Below are 19,827 nucleotides of genomic sequence, written 5' to 3' on the forward strand. Positions count from 1 at the left end.
CAATGTACACTTTGCTGGTATGCCCTCCTCAGCCAAGCCCTACTGTGATATACTGCTCATAGATTTGGAGGGGGGAAAGTTGAGGGGGGCTAAAATAACAATGTTTCAAAAGTACCCTATATACTGAAGGCTAACAACTGGATTGATGACCTGTATAATGTATAATAAATACTCATGGAACTTGCCCAGACGCAGCTCACGTTTAAGACTCTTAACTATGTTTAGAGACCTAAAGATGGCAGCAGAGTAGGCGGACATACAGACGCCCAGCTCTCAACACCCAACTGGAATACAAATCAATTTAGGACAAATCAGCGTGAAAAACCAACTCTGTACGACAAAAACAGCTCTCAAAAACCAATGAGCAAAGAGAAGAAGCCACAACAAACCTGGTAGGGAGTGCCTGAATCTTCCGTGCATATAGGAACTGGGGGGGGGGGGGGTTGAGGCTGAGAGCCCAGAGGGGATCTCACTCCAGGGAAAAGAGCAGAAAATACTGCTCACAGCCACTTGCCTGGCAACCAGGGAGCGAGGTGTGTTGAAAAGACCAGCTTATCTTCCAAGTGGAAAGGAGAGAGAGAGGGACAGACTGTGAGGGGCTAAGGAATGCAGGAGACGACTTAAAAAAGCTGAATCATCCGTGCTGGAGGCAGCCATAGCTGGGGGAGGAACTGATCCTTCCACAAAACAAGATTAAATTGCTTCCAGATCAGAGATCTCCAGACATCTCTCCAGCTCCAATCAGCGCAACAAGACACAGCTGAAAACAAGAAGTGGGGAGGAGGGGCAGTAACTCAGGTCTCCACGGAGATCTGAGATACACCTCCCCCTACTGAAGCTGAGAAAACACCCTGCCCCCAGAGATTAGTTGGTGGAAGAGGTCTTCAGTCTCAGGTTACACCCATAGCATTCCTGGATACAGTTTCAAGGAAGCCCCCTGCTGAGATCAGTAAACAAGACTATCACCTGTTAAGAAAACAAACAAATCAAGACTTCAAAGCTGCCCAAATCTGAAAGTGGATTACAAATAATAGCTGATACCAACCCAAGAAGACCTAGAAATAACACAACTGAAAACTGGAGGCAGACAACACCAAGCCTAGACTCAACCAACTCTACAAACAAAACACCAACAATGAGAAGACAAAAAAGTGCAATCCAAATGAAACCACAAGAGAATCCTTCAGGAGATAAACTGAGTGATATGGAAATAATCAAACTTCCAGATGCTGAGTTCAAAATAATGATTGTAAGGATGCTTAGGGATCTTAGAACAACAATGGATGGTCATTTTGAACACCTAAATAAAGAAATAGCAAGTATAAAAAAGAATCAGTCGGAGATGACAAATACAATATCAGAAATAAAGACCACAATGGAAGGAATTAAAAACAGGATAGATAGAGCTGAGGATCGAATCAGCGAGTTGGAGGACAACTGGAATGAAGGCATGAAGGAAGAGAAGAAAAAGAAAAGAGACTCAAAAAGACTGAGGAAACTCTTACAGAGCTCTGTGACAACATGAAGAGAAATAACATCCGCATTATAGGGGTTCCTGAAGAAGAAGAAAAAGAACAAGGGATAGAGACTTTGTTCAATCATATCATAGCTGAAAACTTCCCTAAATTAATGCAGGAGAAACTCTCACAAGTTCAAGAAGCACAGAGGACTCCATTAAAGAGAAACCCAAAGAAACCTACACCAAGACACATCATAATTAAAATATCAAAGTAAGCGATAAAGAGAAAATATTAAAAGCTGCAAGAGAAAAAAAAGCTATCACCTACAAAGGAGCTCCCATAAGGATGACATCCGACTTCTCCACAGAAACACTTGAGGCCAGAAGGGAATGGCAAGAAATATTCAAAGTAATGCAGAACAAGAACCTACAACCAAGACTACTTTATCCAGCAAGGCTATCATTTAAAATTGAAGGAGAAATAAAAAGCTTCCCAGACAAAAAACAACTCAAGGAATTAATTACAACCAAACCAATGCTGCAGGAAATGTTAAGGGGCCTGTTGTAAACAGATCAAAGTGGGAACAGAATATAGCAAAAAAGGAATACAGCTTTAAAGAATAAAATGGCAATAAACACCTACATATCAATAATAACCATAAATGTAAGTGGATTAAATGATCCAATCAAAAGACATAGGGTAATTGCGTGGATAAGAAAACAGGAACCAGGCCTGACCTGTGGTGGTGCAGTGGATAAAGCGTCGACCTGGAAATGCTGAGGTTGCCGGTTCGAAACCCTGGGCTTGCCTGGTCAAGGCACATATGGGAGTTGATGCTTACAGTTCCTCCCCCCTTCTCTCTCTCTGTTTCTCTCTCTCCCTCTCTCTCTCCTCTCTAAAAATGAATAAATAAAATTAAAAAAAAAAGAAGACAGGACCCATACATATGCTGTCCAGAAGAGACACACCTTAGAACTAAAGATACACATAGATTGAAGGAAAAAAATGGAAAAAAACATTTCATGCAAATGGAAATAAAAAAAAAACTGCGGTAGCAATACTTATATCAGACAAATTGGACTTTAAAACAAAGGATATAGTAAGAGATAAAGAAGGCCACTACATAATGATAAAGGGAGAAATCCAACAGGAAGATATAACTATTATAAATATCTATGCACCTAATATAGGAGCACCTAAATATATAAAGCAGACTTTGATGGATTTAAAAAGCGAGATCAACAGCAATACTATAATAGTAGGGGATTTCAATACCCCACTAATATCACTAGATAGATCCTCAATAAAGAAAATTAACAAAGAAACAGCAGACTTATTGGACACACTAGATCAACTCGATTTCACAGATATCTTCAGAACTTTTCAACGTAAAGCAGCAGAATATACATTCTTTTCAAGTGCTCATGGTACATTCTCTAGGATAGACCACATGTTAGGGCACAAAAGTGGTCTCAACAAATTTAAGAAGACTGAAATCATATCAAACACTTTCTCCGATCACAACAGCATGAAACTAGAAATGAAACAAAACAGAAAAGCTCAAAAATTCTCACATGGAAACTAAATAGCAGGTTGTTAAATAACGAATGGATTAAGAATGAGATCAAAGAAGAAATAAAAAAATTCCTAGAAACGAATGACAATGAGCATGCAACAACTCAAAATTTATGGCACACAGCAAAAGCATTATTCAGAAGGAAGTTCATAGCACTACAGGCACACTTTAAGAAGCTAGTAAAAGCTCAAATAAACAATTTAACCCTGCATCTAAAAGAACTAGAAAAAGAACAGCAAGTAAAGCCCAAATGTAGTAGAAGGAAGGAAATAATAAAGATCAGAGCAGAAATAAATGACATAGAGGCTAAAGAAACAATACAGAGGATCAATGGAACTAGGAGCTAGTTCTTTGAAAAGGTAAACAAGACTGATGAACCTTTAACTAGACTCACCAAGAAAAAGAGAGAGAGGACTCAAATCAATAAAATTAGAAATGAGAGTGGAGAAATAACAACTGACACAACAGAAATACAAAGGATTGTAAGAAAATACTATGAAGAACTGTACGCCAAAAAACTAGACAACCTAGATGAAATGGACAAATTCCTTGAAACATACAATCTTTCAAAAATCAATCTGGAAGAATCAGAAAACCTAAACGTACCGATTACACCAAATGAGATCGAAACAGTTATCAAAAAATTCCCAACAAAGAAAAGTCCGGGGCCTGATGGCTTCACAACTGAATTCTACCAACTATTCAAAGAAGAACTAACTCCTATCTTTCTCAAACTATTTCAAAAAATTCAAGAGGAAGGAAGACTTCCAAGCTCCTTTTATGAGGCAAGCATAATTCTGATTCCAAAACCAGGCAAAGACAACACAAAGAAAGAAAATTATAGGCCAATATCTCTGATGAATATAGATGCTAAAATCCTCAACAAAATATTAGCAAACCGGATCCAACAATATATGGAAAAAATCATATACCATGATCAAGTGGGATTTATTCTGGGGAGGCAAGGCTGGTACAATATTCGTAAATCAATCAATGTGATTCATCACATAAACAAAAAGAAGGAGAAAAACCATATGATAATTTCAATAGATGCAGAAAAAGCATTTGATAAAATCAGGCAACCATTCATGATCAAAACTCTCAAAAAGTGGGAATACAGGGAACATACCTCAACATGATAAAAGCCATGTATGACAAACCCACAGCCAACATCATACTCAATGGGCAAAAATTAAAAGCAATACCCTTAAGATCAGGAACAAGGCAGGGGTGCCCCCTCTCACCACTCTTATTTAATAAAGTCATGGAAGTCCTAGCCACAGCAATCAGACAAGAATAAGAAATAAAAGGCATTCAAGTTGGAAAAGAAGAAGTAAAACTATCATTATTTGCAGACGATATGATATTGTATATAGAAAACCCTAAAGTCTCAGTCAAAAAACTACTGGACCTGATAAATGAATTCAGCAAAGTGGCAGGATATAAAATCAATACTCAGAAATCAGAGGCATTTTTATACGCCAATAATGAACAGTCAGAAAGAGAAATTAAGGAAACAATCCCCTTCACTATTACAACCAAAAAAATAAAGTACCTAGGAGTAAACTTAACCAAGGAGACTAAAGACTTGTACTCGGAAAATTACAAAGCATTGATAAAAGAAATCAAGGAAGATACAAACAAGTGGAAGCATATACCGTGCTCATGGTTAGGAAGAATAAGCATCATTAAAATGTCTATATTACCCAAAGCAATCTATATATTCAATGCAATACCAATTAAAATACCAATGACATACTTCAAAGATATAGATCACATATTCCAAAAATTTATATGGAACCAAAAAAGAACACGAATAGCCTCAGCAATCTTAAAAAAGAAGAATAAAGTGGGAGGTATCACACTTCCTGATATCAAGTTATACTACAAGGCCATTGTACTCAAAACAGCCTGGTACTGGCATAAGAACAGGCACATAGATCAATGGAACAGAACAGAGAACCCAGAAATAAACCCATAGCTGTATGGACAACTGATATTTGACAAAGGAGGTAAGGAAATACAATGGAGTAAAGAAAGCCTCTTTAATAAATGGTGTTGGGAAAATTGGATAGCTACCCGCAAAAAAATGAAACTAGATCACCAGCTTACACCACTCACAAAAATAAACTCAAAATGGATAAAAGACTTAAATGTAGGCTGTGAAACCATAAGCATCTTAGAAGAAAACATAGGCAGTAAGCTCTCCAATATCTCTCGGAGCAATATATTTGCTGATTTATCTCCACGGGGAAGTGAAATAAAAGACAGGATAAACAAATGGGACTAGATCAAACTAAAAAGCTTCTGCACGGCTAAAGACAATAAGAACAGAATAAAAAGACAAACTACACAGTGGGAGAACATATTTCACAATACGTCTGATAAGGGGTTAATAACCAAAATTTATAAAGAACTTGTAAATCTCAACACCAGGAAGACAAACAATCCAATCAAAAAATGGGAAAAAGGGCCCCGGCCGGTTGGCTCAGTGGTAGAGCATCGGCCTGGCATGCAGGAGTCCTGGGTTCGATTCCCGGCCAGGGCACACAGGAGAGGTGCCCATCTGCTTCTCCACCCCTCCCCCTCTCCTTCCTCTCTGTCTCTCTCTCCCCCTCCCGCAGTCGAGGCTCCATTGGAGCAAAGTTTGCCTGGGCGCTGAGGATGGCTCTGTGGCCTCTGCCTCAGGCGCTAGAGTGGCCCCGGATGGGCAGAGCATCGCCCCCTGGTGGGCGTGCCGGGTGGATCCCAGTCAGGCGCATGCGGGAGTCTGTCTGACTGCCTCCGTTTCCGGCTTTGGAAAAATACAAAAAATAAAAAGAAGGGAAAAAGAAATGAATAGACACTTCTCCAAAGAAGACATACAGATGGCCAATAGGTATATGAAAAAATGTTCAACATCACTAATCATTAGAGAAATGCAAATTAAAACCTCAATGAGATATCTCCTCATACCAGCCAGAATGGTGCTCATCAACAAAACAACACAGAATAAGTGCTGGCGAGGTTGTGGAGAAAAAGGAACCCTCCTGCACTGCTGGTGGGAATGTAGACTGGTCCAGGCACTGTGGAAAACAGTATGGAGATTCCTCAAAAAACTGAAAATCGAACTGCCTTTTGACCCAAATATCCCACTTTTAGGAATATACCCCAGGAACACCATAGAACGGCTCCCAAAGGAGAAATGCACCCCCATGTTTGTGGCAGCATTGTTCACAATAGCGAAGATCTGGAAACAGCCCAAGTGTCCGTCAGAGGACGAGTGGATTAGAAAACTTTGGTACATATATACTATGGAATACTACTCAGCCATAAGAAATGATGACATCGGATCATTTACAATAACATGGATGGACCTTGATAACATTATACGGAGTGAAATAAGTAAATCAGAAAAAACTAAGAACTATATGAATCCATACATAGATGGGACATAAAAATGAGACTCAGAGACATGAACAAAAATGTGATGGCAACGGGGGTGGGGGGATGTTGGGAGACGGGATGGGGCGAGGAAGGAGTGAGGGGGTGGGGGAGAGGAGGGGCACAAAGAAAACCAGTTAGAAGGTGACAGGAGACAATTTGACTTTGGGGGAGGGGTATACAGCACAATCAAATGTCAAAATAATCTGGAGATGTTTTCTCTCAACATATGTACCCTAATTTATCAATATCACTGCATTAAATTTAATTAAAAAAAGAGACTCTTAACTATGTTTATATGGAAAAAGTTTTAAATCACAAAAATAACACAGCACACTACTGATTCTCTATTACTGTTCCTCCTTCGTTTCCACGACTACTCATAAAAACTTCTCTATTTCAGGATAAAGTTTGATGACAAACATAATCTTTCATTGCACATAAATTATTACAATCTACTCTTTGCTTTCAACATTTATAATAAATATGCCTTGAGATTACAAAAAACTCAGGAGGGCAGAATAGATACCATCCCAATATAGCACATTTTCCTAGTTCCTGTCTTTCCCTTATAGACCTATCACTACATAATAAGTGTAAATTGTTTCAGTAACTGCTGACAAAAAAAACTATCTTAAAACATCTTTGGTAATATAGCACAGATGCAAATCAGGCAATTTCATAAATCAGGCAATTTCATGAAATATATTACTCATTTGTATTATATAAATGTCAAAGATGATCTGTTTGAAATATTTACCATGTGTTTTCAACAAAAATAGCGTTATATTTAAAATAATTTTCTGAAACCAAATATAGCAAGATTTCATTTGTTCCCTATCTTCAGAGAAGAAGGTATTCCACAGAGATGCATTCTTCAAAAAACAGTTTATCTAGGCCCTGGCCGGTTGGCTCAGTGGTAGAGCGTCGGCCTGGCGTGCAGAAGTCCTGGGTTTGATTCCAGGCCAGGGCACACAGGAGAAGCGCCCATCTGCTTCTCCACCCCTCCCCCTCTCCTTCCTCTCTGTCTCTCTCTTCCCCTCCAGCAGCCAAGGCTCCATTGGAGCAAAGATGGCCCAGGCGCTGGGGATGGCTCCTTGGCCTCTGCCCCAGGCGCTAGAGTGGCTCTGGTCGTAACAGAGCGACGCCCTGGAGGGGCAGAGCATCGCCCCTTGGTGGGCACAACGTCGCCCCCTGGTGGGCGTGCCGGGTGGATCCCGGTCGGGCACATGCGGGAGTCTGTCTGACTGTCTCTCCCCGTTTCCAGCTTCAGAAAAATACAAAAAACAAACAAACAAAAAAACTCAGTTTATCTATTCCAATACCCAAACTCATCTTACTTAAACCATTTTGGATAGAAATGTCTCAACTATGATCTGTATTTCTCTAGCAATGTAGGTAGTAAACCTAACTGAAGCACTTCCTAATGCTAAGGTTTATCACTGTGAATATGCGTTAGGTTACTGAGGTATCTTTACTACAGCAATGATCACAGCGGTACTAACACATGGAGCGCAATTTGCTCTGATTCTAACTGGTTCCATGAAGATAAGTTCTTATGGTATCTGCATTTTAAGTTTTCCTAACCCTTACCTCTTCCATTACTGTCTCTAGAGCAGGGGTCTCAAACTCCGCCGAACAATTTTGTGTGGCCCGCAGACTAATTCACGAAGTTCAAAATATTTTGGATAAAATTAAGTAAGCCTAGGAGCCTACTTGTATTTTTCATTTCTCTAGCATCCTAGCTAGATATTAGCTTAGTTAACAGCAGTTGTGATGCGAACTACAGTTTCTGGTCGTTTTGTGACACTGAGTAAACTGCATGTACGATTGTGCTTGTTGTACTGATTTTTTTTTGTTTTCAACTGCAGTGAGAAAAGTGTTGCGTAACAGTTGCCTTTTGTAGACCTAGTGCGGCCTGGCCCGCGGAATGGCTGTGATCTTGCTCTGTGGCCCACATGCTGAGTTGAGTTTGAGACCCCTGCTCTAGAGTGTCCTTTACCCCAGTGGTTTTCAACGTTTCTACACTTGGGGACCAGTAAAAATAGGAAAATTTTTTCGGGAACCACTAAAGCAGAAATCACCTTGAGCATAAGCGAATTCAACTAAGATCTCTTGGTCTATATACTCTTCATACATTAGAGTGGTTAACTCTTTCGCAGACTAGTGGACCAGTACATAGACCAGTGGTTGAGAAACAATGCTCTACCCAATCTTCTAAATCACTGCTTCTAAACTGTGGCTTGTCAGGCAGATAACCACGCAGATAATAACTAGTCAAGAACTGGAATAAACAAATTGGGCTAAGAGTCTCCATTTAAAAAGGTATCATACATTAGACTCAGTGCACAGTGTGATTTTAAGTTTATACAATCAGAGAATATTTCCAATTATTTCCTAGTTCTTGCTTATATATCAGAAGGAATGTTTTTCTGGGAAAATGACAAATAAATTATTACTCTATAGTAGCTATTATTAACCTTTCTGATCTCATGGCAAACATAAACTAATTACTAAAATTCTGCAGCACACCAAAAATATATTTTTTGTCGATCTGACATGAAAAAATAGGTATAATTTTGATTCACTCACACTGGACAGCTATTGTTGTATTGGCTGTTGTCAGTTTGTTATTTAACAATCTAAGTAAAGAAAGGTCTGTGCCCCTGAAAAAAGGTGTTGTGTGTTTTAAAAATTCTTGCGGCACACAGTTTGAAAACTGCTGCTCTATAGCAATTATTCTCTTCATACCATCTTCTCCAACACTACATCATTTAAAAAATGTCATCATTAGTAAGCAAAATCCATAATATAGTCAGGCTTACCTGAGGCACGTCTTGTGAATCGGTTTATTACTGGAGCTAAAAGGAAAAAGAAGTAGAATAATATGATTAGATAAAATCTAATACAGCTAAAGCCCTGAAAAGAACCTAAATTGTTAAGTGATCCTGTAAGTTAAATATGAGAACAATAAGTGAATAAACACTGTAAGTATATGAAAATAAAATGTTTAAACTTACTAGTAGCCAAAGAAATACAAATTAAAATATTTCACCTGTTAAATTAGTTCCTCCAAAACACTTTAAATAAAAATCCTTAGTTACAGACAGCTGAACCTACTTAACTGAAGACAGTGTAAATCTATAGAATATTTTCATAATTTGGCAATTACATCAAGTGCCAAAAAAGGTTTGTGTCCTTCAATAGAATAATTCTACTTTTTGAGATCTATCCTAAAGAAATATTACTAGAGAAAGAAAAGGCAATGTGTGTAATATAACTATTCAGGAGCATAATTTTTATAATGAAAAACATTTAGGAAACACAATTTTAAATGTTCATGTATACTAGAATCATTATTAAGTGAAGGACAACATATCCCTGATATTCTCAGATTTAAGATATGTGGTTTTGACAATTTTTCTGTAACCCATAGGTCCATGACATACAAAGGCTGCAATATAATTTCAGGCTGGTTGTGGGAGTGTAACACTCAACTAGTAAGCCTATCACTCCCCAGACTCAACTCAGCTCTGCTGTTTCTTCTTCGTTCTGGTTTTAGTTATCTCGAGAAGTGAGGTTTTATGTTTTTTTTAAGACTTTATTCAATTTAGAGAGGGCAGTGGAAGAGAAGAGAGCAGAAAGAGAGGGGAAATAGGGGAGAGAGAGGAGAGCAGGGGAGGGGAGGGGAGGGGAAAGGAAGAAGGGGGGGGGAGAGAGAGAGAGAGAGAGAGAGAGAGAGAGAGAGAGAAAGAAAGAGAGAAGGGGGAGGGAGGAGCAGGAAGCATCAACTCCCATACGTGACTTGACCAGGCAAGCCCAGGGTTTCTAACTGGTGATCTCAGCATTCCAGGTCAACATTTTATCCACTGCACCACCACAGGTCAAACCTCGAGAAGTGAGGTTTTTAAAAATTTTATTTCTGGCCCTGGCCGGTTGGCTCAGCGGTAGAGTGTCGGCCTGGCGTGCGGGGGACCCGGGTTCAATTCCCGGCCAGGGCACATAGGAGAAGCGCCCATTTGCTTCTCCATCCCCACCCCCTCCTTCCTCTCTGTCTCTCTTTTTCTCCCGCAGCCAAGGCTCCATTGGAGCAAAAGATGGCCCGGGCCCTGGGGATGGATCCTTGGCCTCTGCCCCAGGCGCTAGAGTGGCTCTGGTCGCCGCAGAGCGACGCCCCAGAGGGGCAGAGCATCGCCCCCTGGTGGGCAGAGCATCGCCCCTGGTGGGCGTGCCGGGTGGATCCCGGTCGGGCGCATGCGGGAGTCTGTCTGACTGTCTCTCCCCGTTTCCAGCTTCAGAAAAATACAAAAAAAAAAAAAAATTTTACTTCTTGGCCCTGGCTGGTTGGCTCAGTGGTAGAGCATCGGCCTGGCGTGCGGAAGTCCCGGGTTCGATTCCAGGCCAGGGCACACAGGAGAAGCGCCCATCTGCTTCTCCACCCCTCCCCCCTCCTTCCTCTCTGTCTCTCTCTTCCCCTCCCGCAGCCGAGGCTCCATTGGAGCAAAAGATGGCCCGGGCGCTGGGGATGGCTCCTTGGCCTCTGCCCCAGGCGCTAGAGTGGCTCTGGTCGTGAGAGAGCGACGCCCCGGATGGGTAGAGCATCGACCCCTGATGGGCGTGCTGGGTGGATCCCGGTCGGGCGTATGCGGGAGTCTGTCTGACTGTCTCCCAGTTTCCAGCTTCAGAAAAAAATAAAATAAAAATTTATTTCTTGAGAGAAGCAGGTAAGTTTACTGTCCATATTATTTATATAAAGAATATCATGTACTATACACAGTGTATTTAGTGGCAGAATGTCATGGATTTTTTGTAATACTTTTTAATACTTCAATATTTTCAAAACAGTAATTATAAAGTTGTTTATATTATGAAAGTAGGTCAAGTAAAAAAGGCAATTTTAGTCAGCACTATGGTCATAGTGCATGAAAAATATGGATGCACAGGAACAAGTATTAGGAGAAAACTGTCCGATGTTTTACGTTAGTCCCTGCAATCCTGCATCACCATATTACCAATGAGGGCAATTTACAGTAAGGTTTAGATATTAATTTGCTTTGGATCACACAGCCACCCTATGACAGAACTGGAGAATATGAACTTAGTTGCAAATGCTGCCCCATAAAGAACAGAAAGCAGAAACACTGATTCCTGAAATAACAATAATAGCCAAGTACTTACTTCCATATTGATACACATTGTTATTAAAGATTAACTTTTTAAATAATTCACAAATCTGCCTGAGCAGGCAGTGTAGCACTGTGGATAAAGCATTGGATTGGGACGTGGAGGACCCAGGTTTGACACCCCGAGGTTGCTGGCTTGAGCACAGACTCATCTGGCTTCAGCATCAGCTCACCAGTTTGAGTGCAGGGGTCGCTGCTTTGAGCATATAATCATAGACATGACCCTATGGTTGCTGGATTGAGCCCAAGGTCGCTGGCTTGAGCAAGAGGTCACTTGCTTTGCTGTAGCCTCCTGGTCAAGGCACATATGAGAATGCAATGAATGAACAACTAAGGAGCCGCACGAAGAATTGATGCTTCTCATCTCTTTCCCTTCCTGTCTGTCTGTCCCTATCTGTCCCTCTCTCTGTCAAAAAAAAAAAAAAAAGTAATTCACAAACCCAATTATAAAAATACTGGAGTTTACAGCAAAATTACACCCTCCAAATTAATCAAGAAAGATAAAATTCTTATAACTTATATACCCAAATAATTTAGCTATATATTTGCAAAGTCACAAACTACTTACATAAAAGCCTTTCACTGGGTAAAGTGTAGGCTATGTATGTATACTTACACTTTCATCAGTTTTCTTGAATACTTTCAAACCCATTTTTCACATTTACTTCTTAACCTAGTCTACGGAAGCCTCCCAGAAAGCTACAAGGACAGGAAATGGAGGGGATACAACAAGCTTTAACAACAGGAATGCAGGATAGGGCAGTGCAGGCTGATATAAAGGCAACATGAAGGCAAAAAACATCTCTCAGCCTTAAGGGGAAAACAGAGCAGACTTTCTCCTCCTGCCTCTCTAGTCCTCTAGTCTCTCTGGACAATGCCACCACAGCACCATGAGCTTCTGGTCTGAAATGTTGGGAAATCTTTGTTCTCTTGGGGTTCCTTAGGTTTCTGTGTCTCTCTGAAGTGCTTAAGGCAGAGATTTTCAACACAAGAGGCACTGTCATCTCAAAACTGTACTCTGGATTAGGGCAATTTTTTCTTTGTTACTATAATTTAGAAGACACCATTGGCATTTGGAGGACAACACAGAGGACAGTCCTATACTGCCGCGACCAGCGTGGGGAAGTAGAGACCTGAGTGGGGGTGATGGAGGATGAAGGAAAACACAGAGACATAAAGTCTGGGCCAGGTGGGACAGTGTGCTCTGATGGAGACACAATGATTCCAATCCTGTTTTCAGGCTGGCAATCTCTTGGGGCTTCGAACATGGGTCCTTTGTTATCCTAGTCTGATGCTCTATTCATTGTGTCACCGCTGGCCCTGCTTTTGGCGTCAATACCACGAACAGCTTTCCAGTTGTTTTAGTGACCTGCCCTGCTAGGTCCCTCAAGGCCAAGCAGGGCCCTTCCTCTGCTCTCAGCTGCACATAGGCCGGACGCATTCAGATGCAGTGGCTCTTGACACTATACAACAAAGAACTGTTCTGAATCCCACAAGTTTTGTCCCATTCTGCTTTCAAATATCCCACTGGACAGTCACATTGGCAAAATTCAGTTTAGAAACATCTGACCCTAGATATGAACACTGTTCTATGATATATAAACATGATTATTTTATACAGTTTTAATACACATCAAATTTCCCACAACAACATAAATTAAGAAATTTGGAGTGGACGATTGTATTTTGTTTTGTTTGGAATTTTACCAAAAGATGTTCATCATTTCAAGAAGTCGTGTCACGGCTATAATGCCAATTCATACTCTCAGTGGTTTCCCATGGAAGTGGGAAAATCTAACTACGTTGTCTTCTTGTGTCTTGATGCACACACCTACCAGAATACCTTTTACTTACTATAAATTACTTTCATTTTCTAGAAATTACATCCATTTTTAAACTGCAGATAGATAGGTTATATGAGTATGATTTCCATTTCCCAATTGTTAATGGGGCACAGGATCAGATAGCTGAAAAGATGGTTGCCCCAGGCAGATGGTATACAGTAGCCAAGGTAAACACTGGATTTTGAATTCCCAAAAATCCAATCCCTCATATCCATATTCTTCCATATCCACTTGCAGGGATGAAACACACATTTCCTACACAAACTTTTGGTAAGCTAGTAGTCACTTTCACAATTTTTCTAGATTTTTTAGTCTAGCTACCATGGGTGGTAGCCTTGCTAGAAATAAAGCAATGTTTGGGCAAGGTCCGCCTGATGCTCTCCCTCAGGACGCTCAGCGCAGGGAAGGGGGCAGCAGGAAGGGGGCAGGGGCTCCCACATTCCTCACCCTTGCTGATGGGGGCTGAGACCCAGGGCAGGGCACCACTGGGATCAAGAGGCTCAGGCTCCACCCACTACTGGCCTGGCTACCTTCTGTGAAATCTTGGATCAATCAGGTAACTTTGACTTAAATTCTCAATTTATAAAATATTAAAAAAAAAGACCTACCTCCCTTCTTTTGGGGGAGGAGGGGAGGCTTATGAAGAAAAAAATATAAACATCTTTGAAAGTGCCTATAAACTATAAATTTCAATTCAAATATAAGAGATGGAGCTCACACTAATGTTACCAATTTAAATTTTATTATTTTTAACATACACAAAGTGAACAGCAGTCAAATTTACAAAAAAGTTAACAGATGATGTTTTAAAATGTGACAAGTCAAATGAAGTTTTCTTGGACTCTTGATTTCCACCTTAATCTTCCTATCTATAAATATTGTATGAATATATTTACATACACCCACACCAAAAAACAAAAAGCAATACTAGAGACCAAGAAAACATAGAAGGAAAAAAATAGGAAGTATATTACGGTCTGGAGAAACATGAAATATGACTTAATATACTAAACTGGTAAATATAAGCTAAGATCTTAGTGAACCCTTAAAGAAAAACGCAGAAATATTTGTATCACTTTGACTTTCTTCAGAATGCCACTCCATTGGCCTGACCTGTGGTGGCACAGTGGATAAAGCGTCGAGCTGAAAATGCTGAGGTTGCCGGTTCAAAACCCTGGGCTTGCCTGGTCAAGGCACATATGGGAGTTGATGCTTCCAGCTCCTCCCCCCCTTCTCTCTCTCTCTCTCTCTCTCTGTCTCTCCCTCTCCTCTCTAAAAATGAATAAATAAATAAATAAATAAATAAAAAAAAAGAATGCCACTCCAGTGGAACACCGAGAGTCCCGTGTTCCTGTGAATACTGTCACACTCGTCTAACCGGGGCTTCCTCAGATCCCGACCCATGTTCCACTAGAGCAGTGCTGGTCAACCTGGTCCCTACCGCCCACTAGTGGGCATTCCAGCTTTCATGGTGGGCGGTAGCGGAGCAACCAAAGTATAAATAAAGAGATAGATTTAACTATAGTAAGTTGTTTTATAAAGATTTATTCTGCCAAACTTAGTGAAAATCCGACATAAAGTACTTGGTAAGTAATTATTATTATATGCTTTAACTTGCTTTATAAATTTTATAAAGTAAAGTTACTTCCCTACTTTATAAATCACCATTACTGTGGAACCGGTGGGCGGTTAGAAAATGTTACTAACAGAGATACAGAAGTGGGCGGTAGGTATAAAAAGGTTGACTACCCCTGCGCTAGATGATGGTCTTCATTCCTCTGCCCTCAGGAGACCCAGACGTGTAACTGCCACAAGTCCTCTTTAATCCTGAAGTATCCTCACAAGAGAAACCCTCTGAGGCTTGAGGTTAGCAGAATGAGCCTCTCTATTACGAAACCCTCCCACACTTTGACCCCACTGGTGCCTGCAGGACTTGCTTATCCTCCTACTGCTTTGTCCCAGCGCCTACGCAGTGCCCGGTGGGCAGAGCCTGAGGAGACACCTGCCGCAGGGCTCAACAAGCTCGGGGCTGTGACCGGAGGGGCTCCCCGTCCCAACGCATCCCTGCCCCTGAGGAGCCTGCCAAGGCCAGGTGTACTTTCAAAGCAGTGACTACAAAGCTTTACACCACGCAAGTAGCTACCCAACCAAAAAAAAATAGGTAAAAAAATTCCATGGAAGGCTAAAAACCTTCAGTTCTATAAAAACAAAAGCAGTCAGCGGGAAGCATGATCCTGGGAGTTTGGTCTTCAAGAAGGAAAGCCAGGGTGATAGTGGGCGCATATATATATTAATAGTTTGCATCCTGGAGCAAATGCTGGGAGAGAAGTTCCAAGTTAAAAATGAAACAGCCCAGAGTCGCGATCTGTGACCACTATACACAAACACAAATACACCCTATCTATACTGAAGCTACATTAGTTAACTGGACCTTACGCAGAAAAATGATCATGTACCCTGAAGTGAGATGCATACAATAATCTTGGAGTCAGTGGAATAATGAGCTCCCTACCCTCCAATTAGTCTCCTTTTCCAGTAATAAACACTTTCTGAATCTGTTAACTGTCTAAATGAAAGATACTAGAAATTAGGTAAATTGAAACCATGTTAATTAGTTATTTTTAACAGGGTAAATACATAGCTCAGAATAAATTAATTTCTCTTATGCCCATACTTCAAAAATTAAAAGTGAAATAACGTTTACCCTTGAACCAAGGAACAATGAACTCTTTAGAAAGATCAATAGCAGAAAATCAAAAAAACAACAAAACCTAAAATATTTTGCTACTTAACGTGATTTTCAAAGTTTCTGATATGTGTTTAATTCCTGACACAGAAAATGACCACTTATTTTCTATATTTTTGTAAAAGACTATGAGCTTTGAGCACTTTTATCAGTACTACTTAGAGATACTCTAGTTGAAAATGAGTGTTTGCGGACACACTGAGTCTCTGAAGGGCTCAGGGGCACCAGGAGCAATCCACAGCTGGAGGGAGCCCCCAAAGTTTCCCAGTCTCGGTCCTAAGTAGACAGATCACTGGCCACGTGTCCTCCATGTGCTTCTGAGCAAACATTTTGGGGTCTTCTTCCTTTCTGATTGCACAGATGCCATCAGGTGTCCAGCCCACCTGGACAGAATGAAGCAGGGCCAGAGGCAGAGCAGAGTGAGATGAAATACAGACACTTGAGCTTTTAGAAAGTGCCAGCTTTAAGGAACACAACAAAGATATGTATTTTCATTTTGTCTATTCATGAACCTCTCTATATAGATATAACTGATAACTTAAAATATTGTGGCAATAAAATATAACTATTACATTAAAAAAACACTCAGTTATTTTTGCTTATGAACTTGATTCTCCACTGTTTAAGTCATGAGAACTTGACCAAAAATGCCTATATAAACTGCAAAGTTGATGCAGTAACAGTGGCCAGAGAAGGGCTTCCAGGTACTCCTAGAGTTTTTACACAGTAGTTCCGAAGAGGAGTGCGATACAGGTAGGAAGGCTGTTGTCACAATCGCAGAAATTCACTCTCTGCTTCTGCATATGTCAATACTGTCTCTTCTAAATCTCTGTGGTCAAATATGTGCAAAGGGAAGAAGATTTACAGAGACAAAATGTTCTTTTTCTAAGAGTGAACAATGCAGACTAAATTACTAAGAGCAGGAAAGCCAAAAGCTTAAGAGTTCAAATTGTCTCACAACCATGAAGTCACAACAAAACAGACCCATTAAACGGTAATTAAAAAAAATATAAGGGTTTTGAAATTAAGAACACTGAGAAAATGATCGGGGATGAGATTATAGTCGGCCTAATCATAAAAGTACAGTTATAGAAACTCCTCCCTCCATATTTACACAGAATAAAACTGTTCCTGCTATTCCAAGTCTCAGCTTAAACTTCTCTTTAGGAAGCCTTTCTCTGAACAACCACTTTAAAGTACCCCCTCCAGTTCCTCTCAATCACAGCATCCCATCTCATTATCTTCCCAGTGGTCAGTGCTGTCTAAAGGGATGTAGAGTATTACCTTGACCTTCCTCCCACACTAGGCTCTAACCTCTGTGAGGGCAGAATCCTTTCTTGTGTGTCTGCTTCACTACTGCATCCCCAGGGCCTAGAATGCTGCTTCATATAAATATCATACATTAGGACTGACCAGGCAGTGGCACAGTGGATAGAGTGTCGGATGGGGCACAGAGGACCCAGGTTCAAAACCCCAAGTTCGTGGGCTCACCAGCTTGAGCACGGGGTCGCTGGCTTGAGCATGGGATCACAGACATGACCCTATGGTCACTGGCTTGGGCAAGAGGTGTCACTTGCTTTGCTGCAGCCTCGGGTCAAGGCACATATAAGAAAGTAATCCATGAACAACAAAGGTGCCACAAAGAAGAACTGATGCTTCTCATCTCTCCCCCTTCCTGTCTGTCTGTCCCTATCTATCCCTTTCTCTGTTTCTGTCACACAAAAAACTCCCCAAAAATAAAACATTAGGTTCAACAAATGCTGAATAGTGCTAATGAAAAATTAATATAACGGGTCACATATAATATAACAGTAATATATAAGTATCACATACTTATGTGAACAAGTATAAGTGATATTTATACAAGTATAAAATTTGTGAAACCAATAAAATAAAATAAAATACAGTACGGACTGGAAACATAAAATGGACTTAGAAACAGTAGAGCTTGACTAACCTTTGGCTTCTTGTACAAGTAGCAAAAAGCAATCCCATTTATGTCCCATAATTATGAAAATGTAACCCAGATGTTAGTGTTCAACAAAAATAATGAAAATTTCACAAGATAACTAGTGTAGAAAGCAATGGTACTTTTCAATTAAAATATGGAGAAGGGGATTTCAAGAGCATCCATGTTTTTCAATTAAGGTGAAAAACTGACATACAATGAAATGCACAATTTCATAAGTTTTGACAAATGTATACTCTTATGTAATCAACACTCCAATCAAAATAAAAAACATTTCCAACACTCTGGAAAGGTCCCATGAGTCCCCTTACAGTCAATTCCCATAGGAAACCACTGTTAGGATTTCTACCACCATAATTTAGTTTTGTCTGTCTTTGATCTTCATATAAATGTCAGATTCACTCTTGCTATTGAGAGGTTCAGTAGTTTGGAAGGAAGGAAGGGAAGGAGGAGGGGAAAGGGGAGGAGGGAAAAGGAGGGGAGTGGAGGGGAAAAGGAAGACAAACCCTCATACAAATCAGTAAAAAAGCTACAATCAGGCAGATAGAAAAACGGCAAAGACTAAGAAAAAATTTTTTTTTCACAGAAGATAAACTACATATATGATCAATGAACATAAAAAGATCCTAAGCATCACTAGTAATCAGGGAAAAACAAATTCAATTAACAATATGATTCCATCTAACAAGCATTCTATTGGCAAAGCTTGTTAAAATATGACAATATCAAATGTTAGCTTTAATGTGGAGAACCAGGAACTCTGACACTGTTGCAGAGAATGTAGACTGCAGTAACAACTTTGCAGAACAAGTATGGCAGTATGAGGTGGGCATAACCTACAACCAGCCTTCCCATGCTTAGTTCTACTTTCTAGAGCAGCAGTCTTCCATCTTTTTGGTCTCAAATTTTACACTTTTTTTTTTTTTGACAGAGACAGAGAGAGTCAGAAAGAGGGACAGATAGGGATAGACAGACAGGAAGGGAGAGAGATGAGAAGCATCAATTCTTCGTTGTGGCACCTTAGTTGTTTACTGATGGCTTTCTCATATGTGCCTTGACAGGGGGGCTACAGCAGAGCAAGTGATTCCTTGCTCAAGCCAGTGACCTTGGGCTTCAAGCCAGCAACCTTTGTGCTCAAGCTAGTGACCATGGGGTCACGTCTATGATCTTATGCTCAAGCCAGCGACCCCGGCACTCAAGCTGGTGAGGCCATGCTCAAGCTGGACAAGCCTGTGCTCAAGCCCGCAGCCTTGGGGTTTCAAACCTGGGTCCTCTGTGTCCGTCCAACGCTCTATCCACTGCGCCACCACCTGGTCAGGCTCAAATTTTACACTCTTAAGAGTTCTTTGTTTATATGAATTATATCCATCAATATTTATTGTATTAGAAAGTAAAATCGATAAGTTTTAAAATATTACTTTAAAAGCAACAAAACAATTACGTTATCCTAATATTTTTAAACACATTAACTATTGTTACCAAAACCCCCTAAAATTTAGTAAAAAAATGATTTTTACATTTTTGCAAATCTAGTATAATAAAAAACAGTTGGATTCTCATATCTGCTTCTGCCTTTAGATCTGTTGCAATATCATGTATCATGTATCCTCTGGAGAATTCTACTAT

The 19,827-nt window shown here is 40.3% G+C and overlaps 1 protein-coding gene across 1 annotated transcript in view; it reads right to left on the minus strand.

Moving 5' to 3' along the window:
* PRKAR2B (protein kinase cAMP-dependent type II regulatory subunit beta) overlaps positions 1-19,827 on the minus strand; it is a 175,467-nt gene that overhangs the window by 135,750 nt on the left and 19,890 nt on the right. The window contains exon 2 of the mRNA XM_066342547.1: positions 9,285-9,320. Within this exon, the coding sequence (XP_066198644.1) occupies positions 9,285-9,320 (36 nt within the window). The remainder of the gene's footprint in view (positions 1-9,284; positions 9,321-19,827) is intronic.

Source organism: Saccopteryx leptura, chromosome 6 (assembly GCF_036850995.1).
Source record: "Saccopteryx leptura isolate mSacLep1 chromosome 6, mSacLep1_pri_phased_curated, whole genome shotgun sequence".
NCBI lineage: Eukaryota > Metazoa > Chordata > Mammalia > Chiroptera > Emballonuridae > Saccopteryx > Saccopteryx leptura.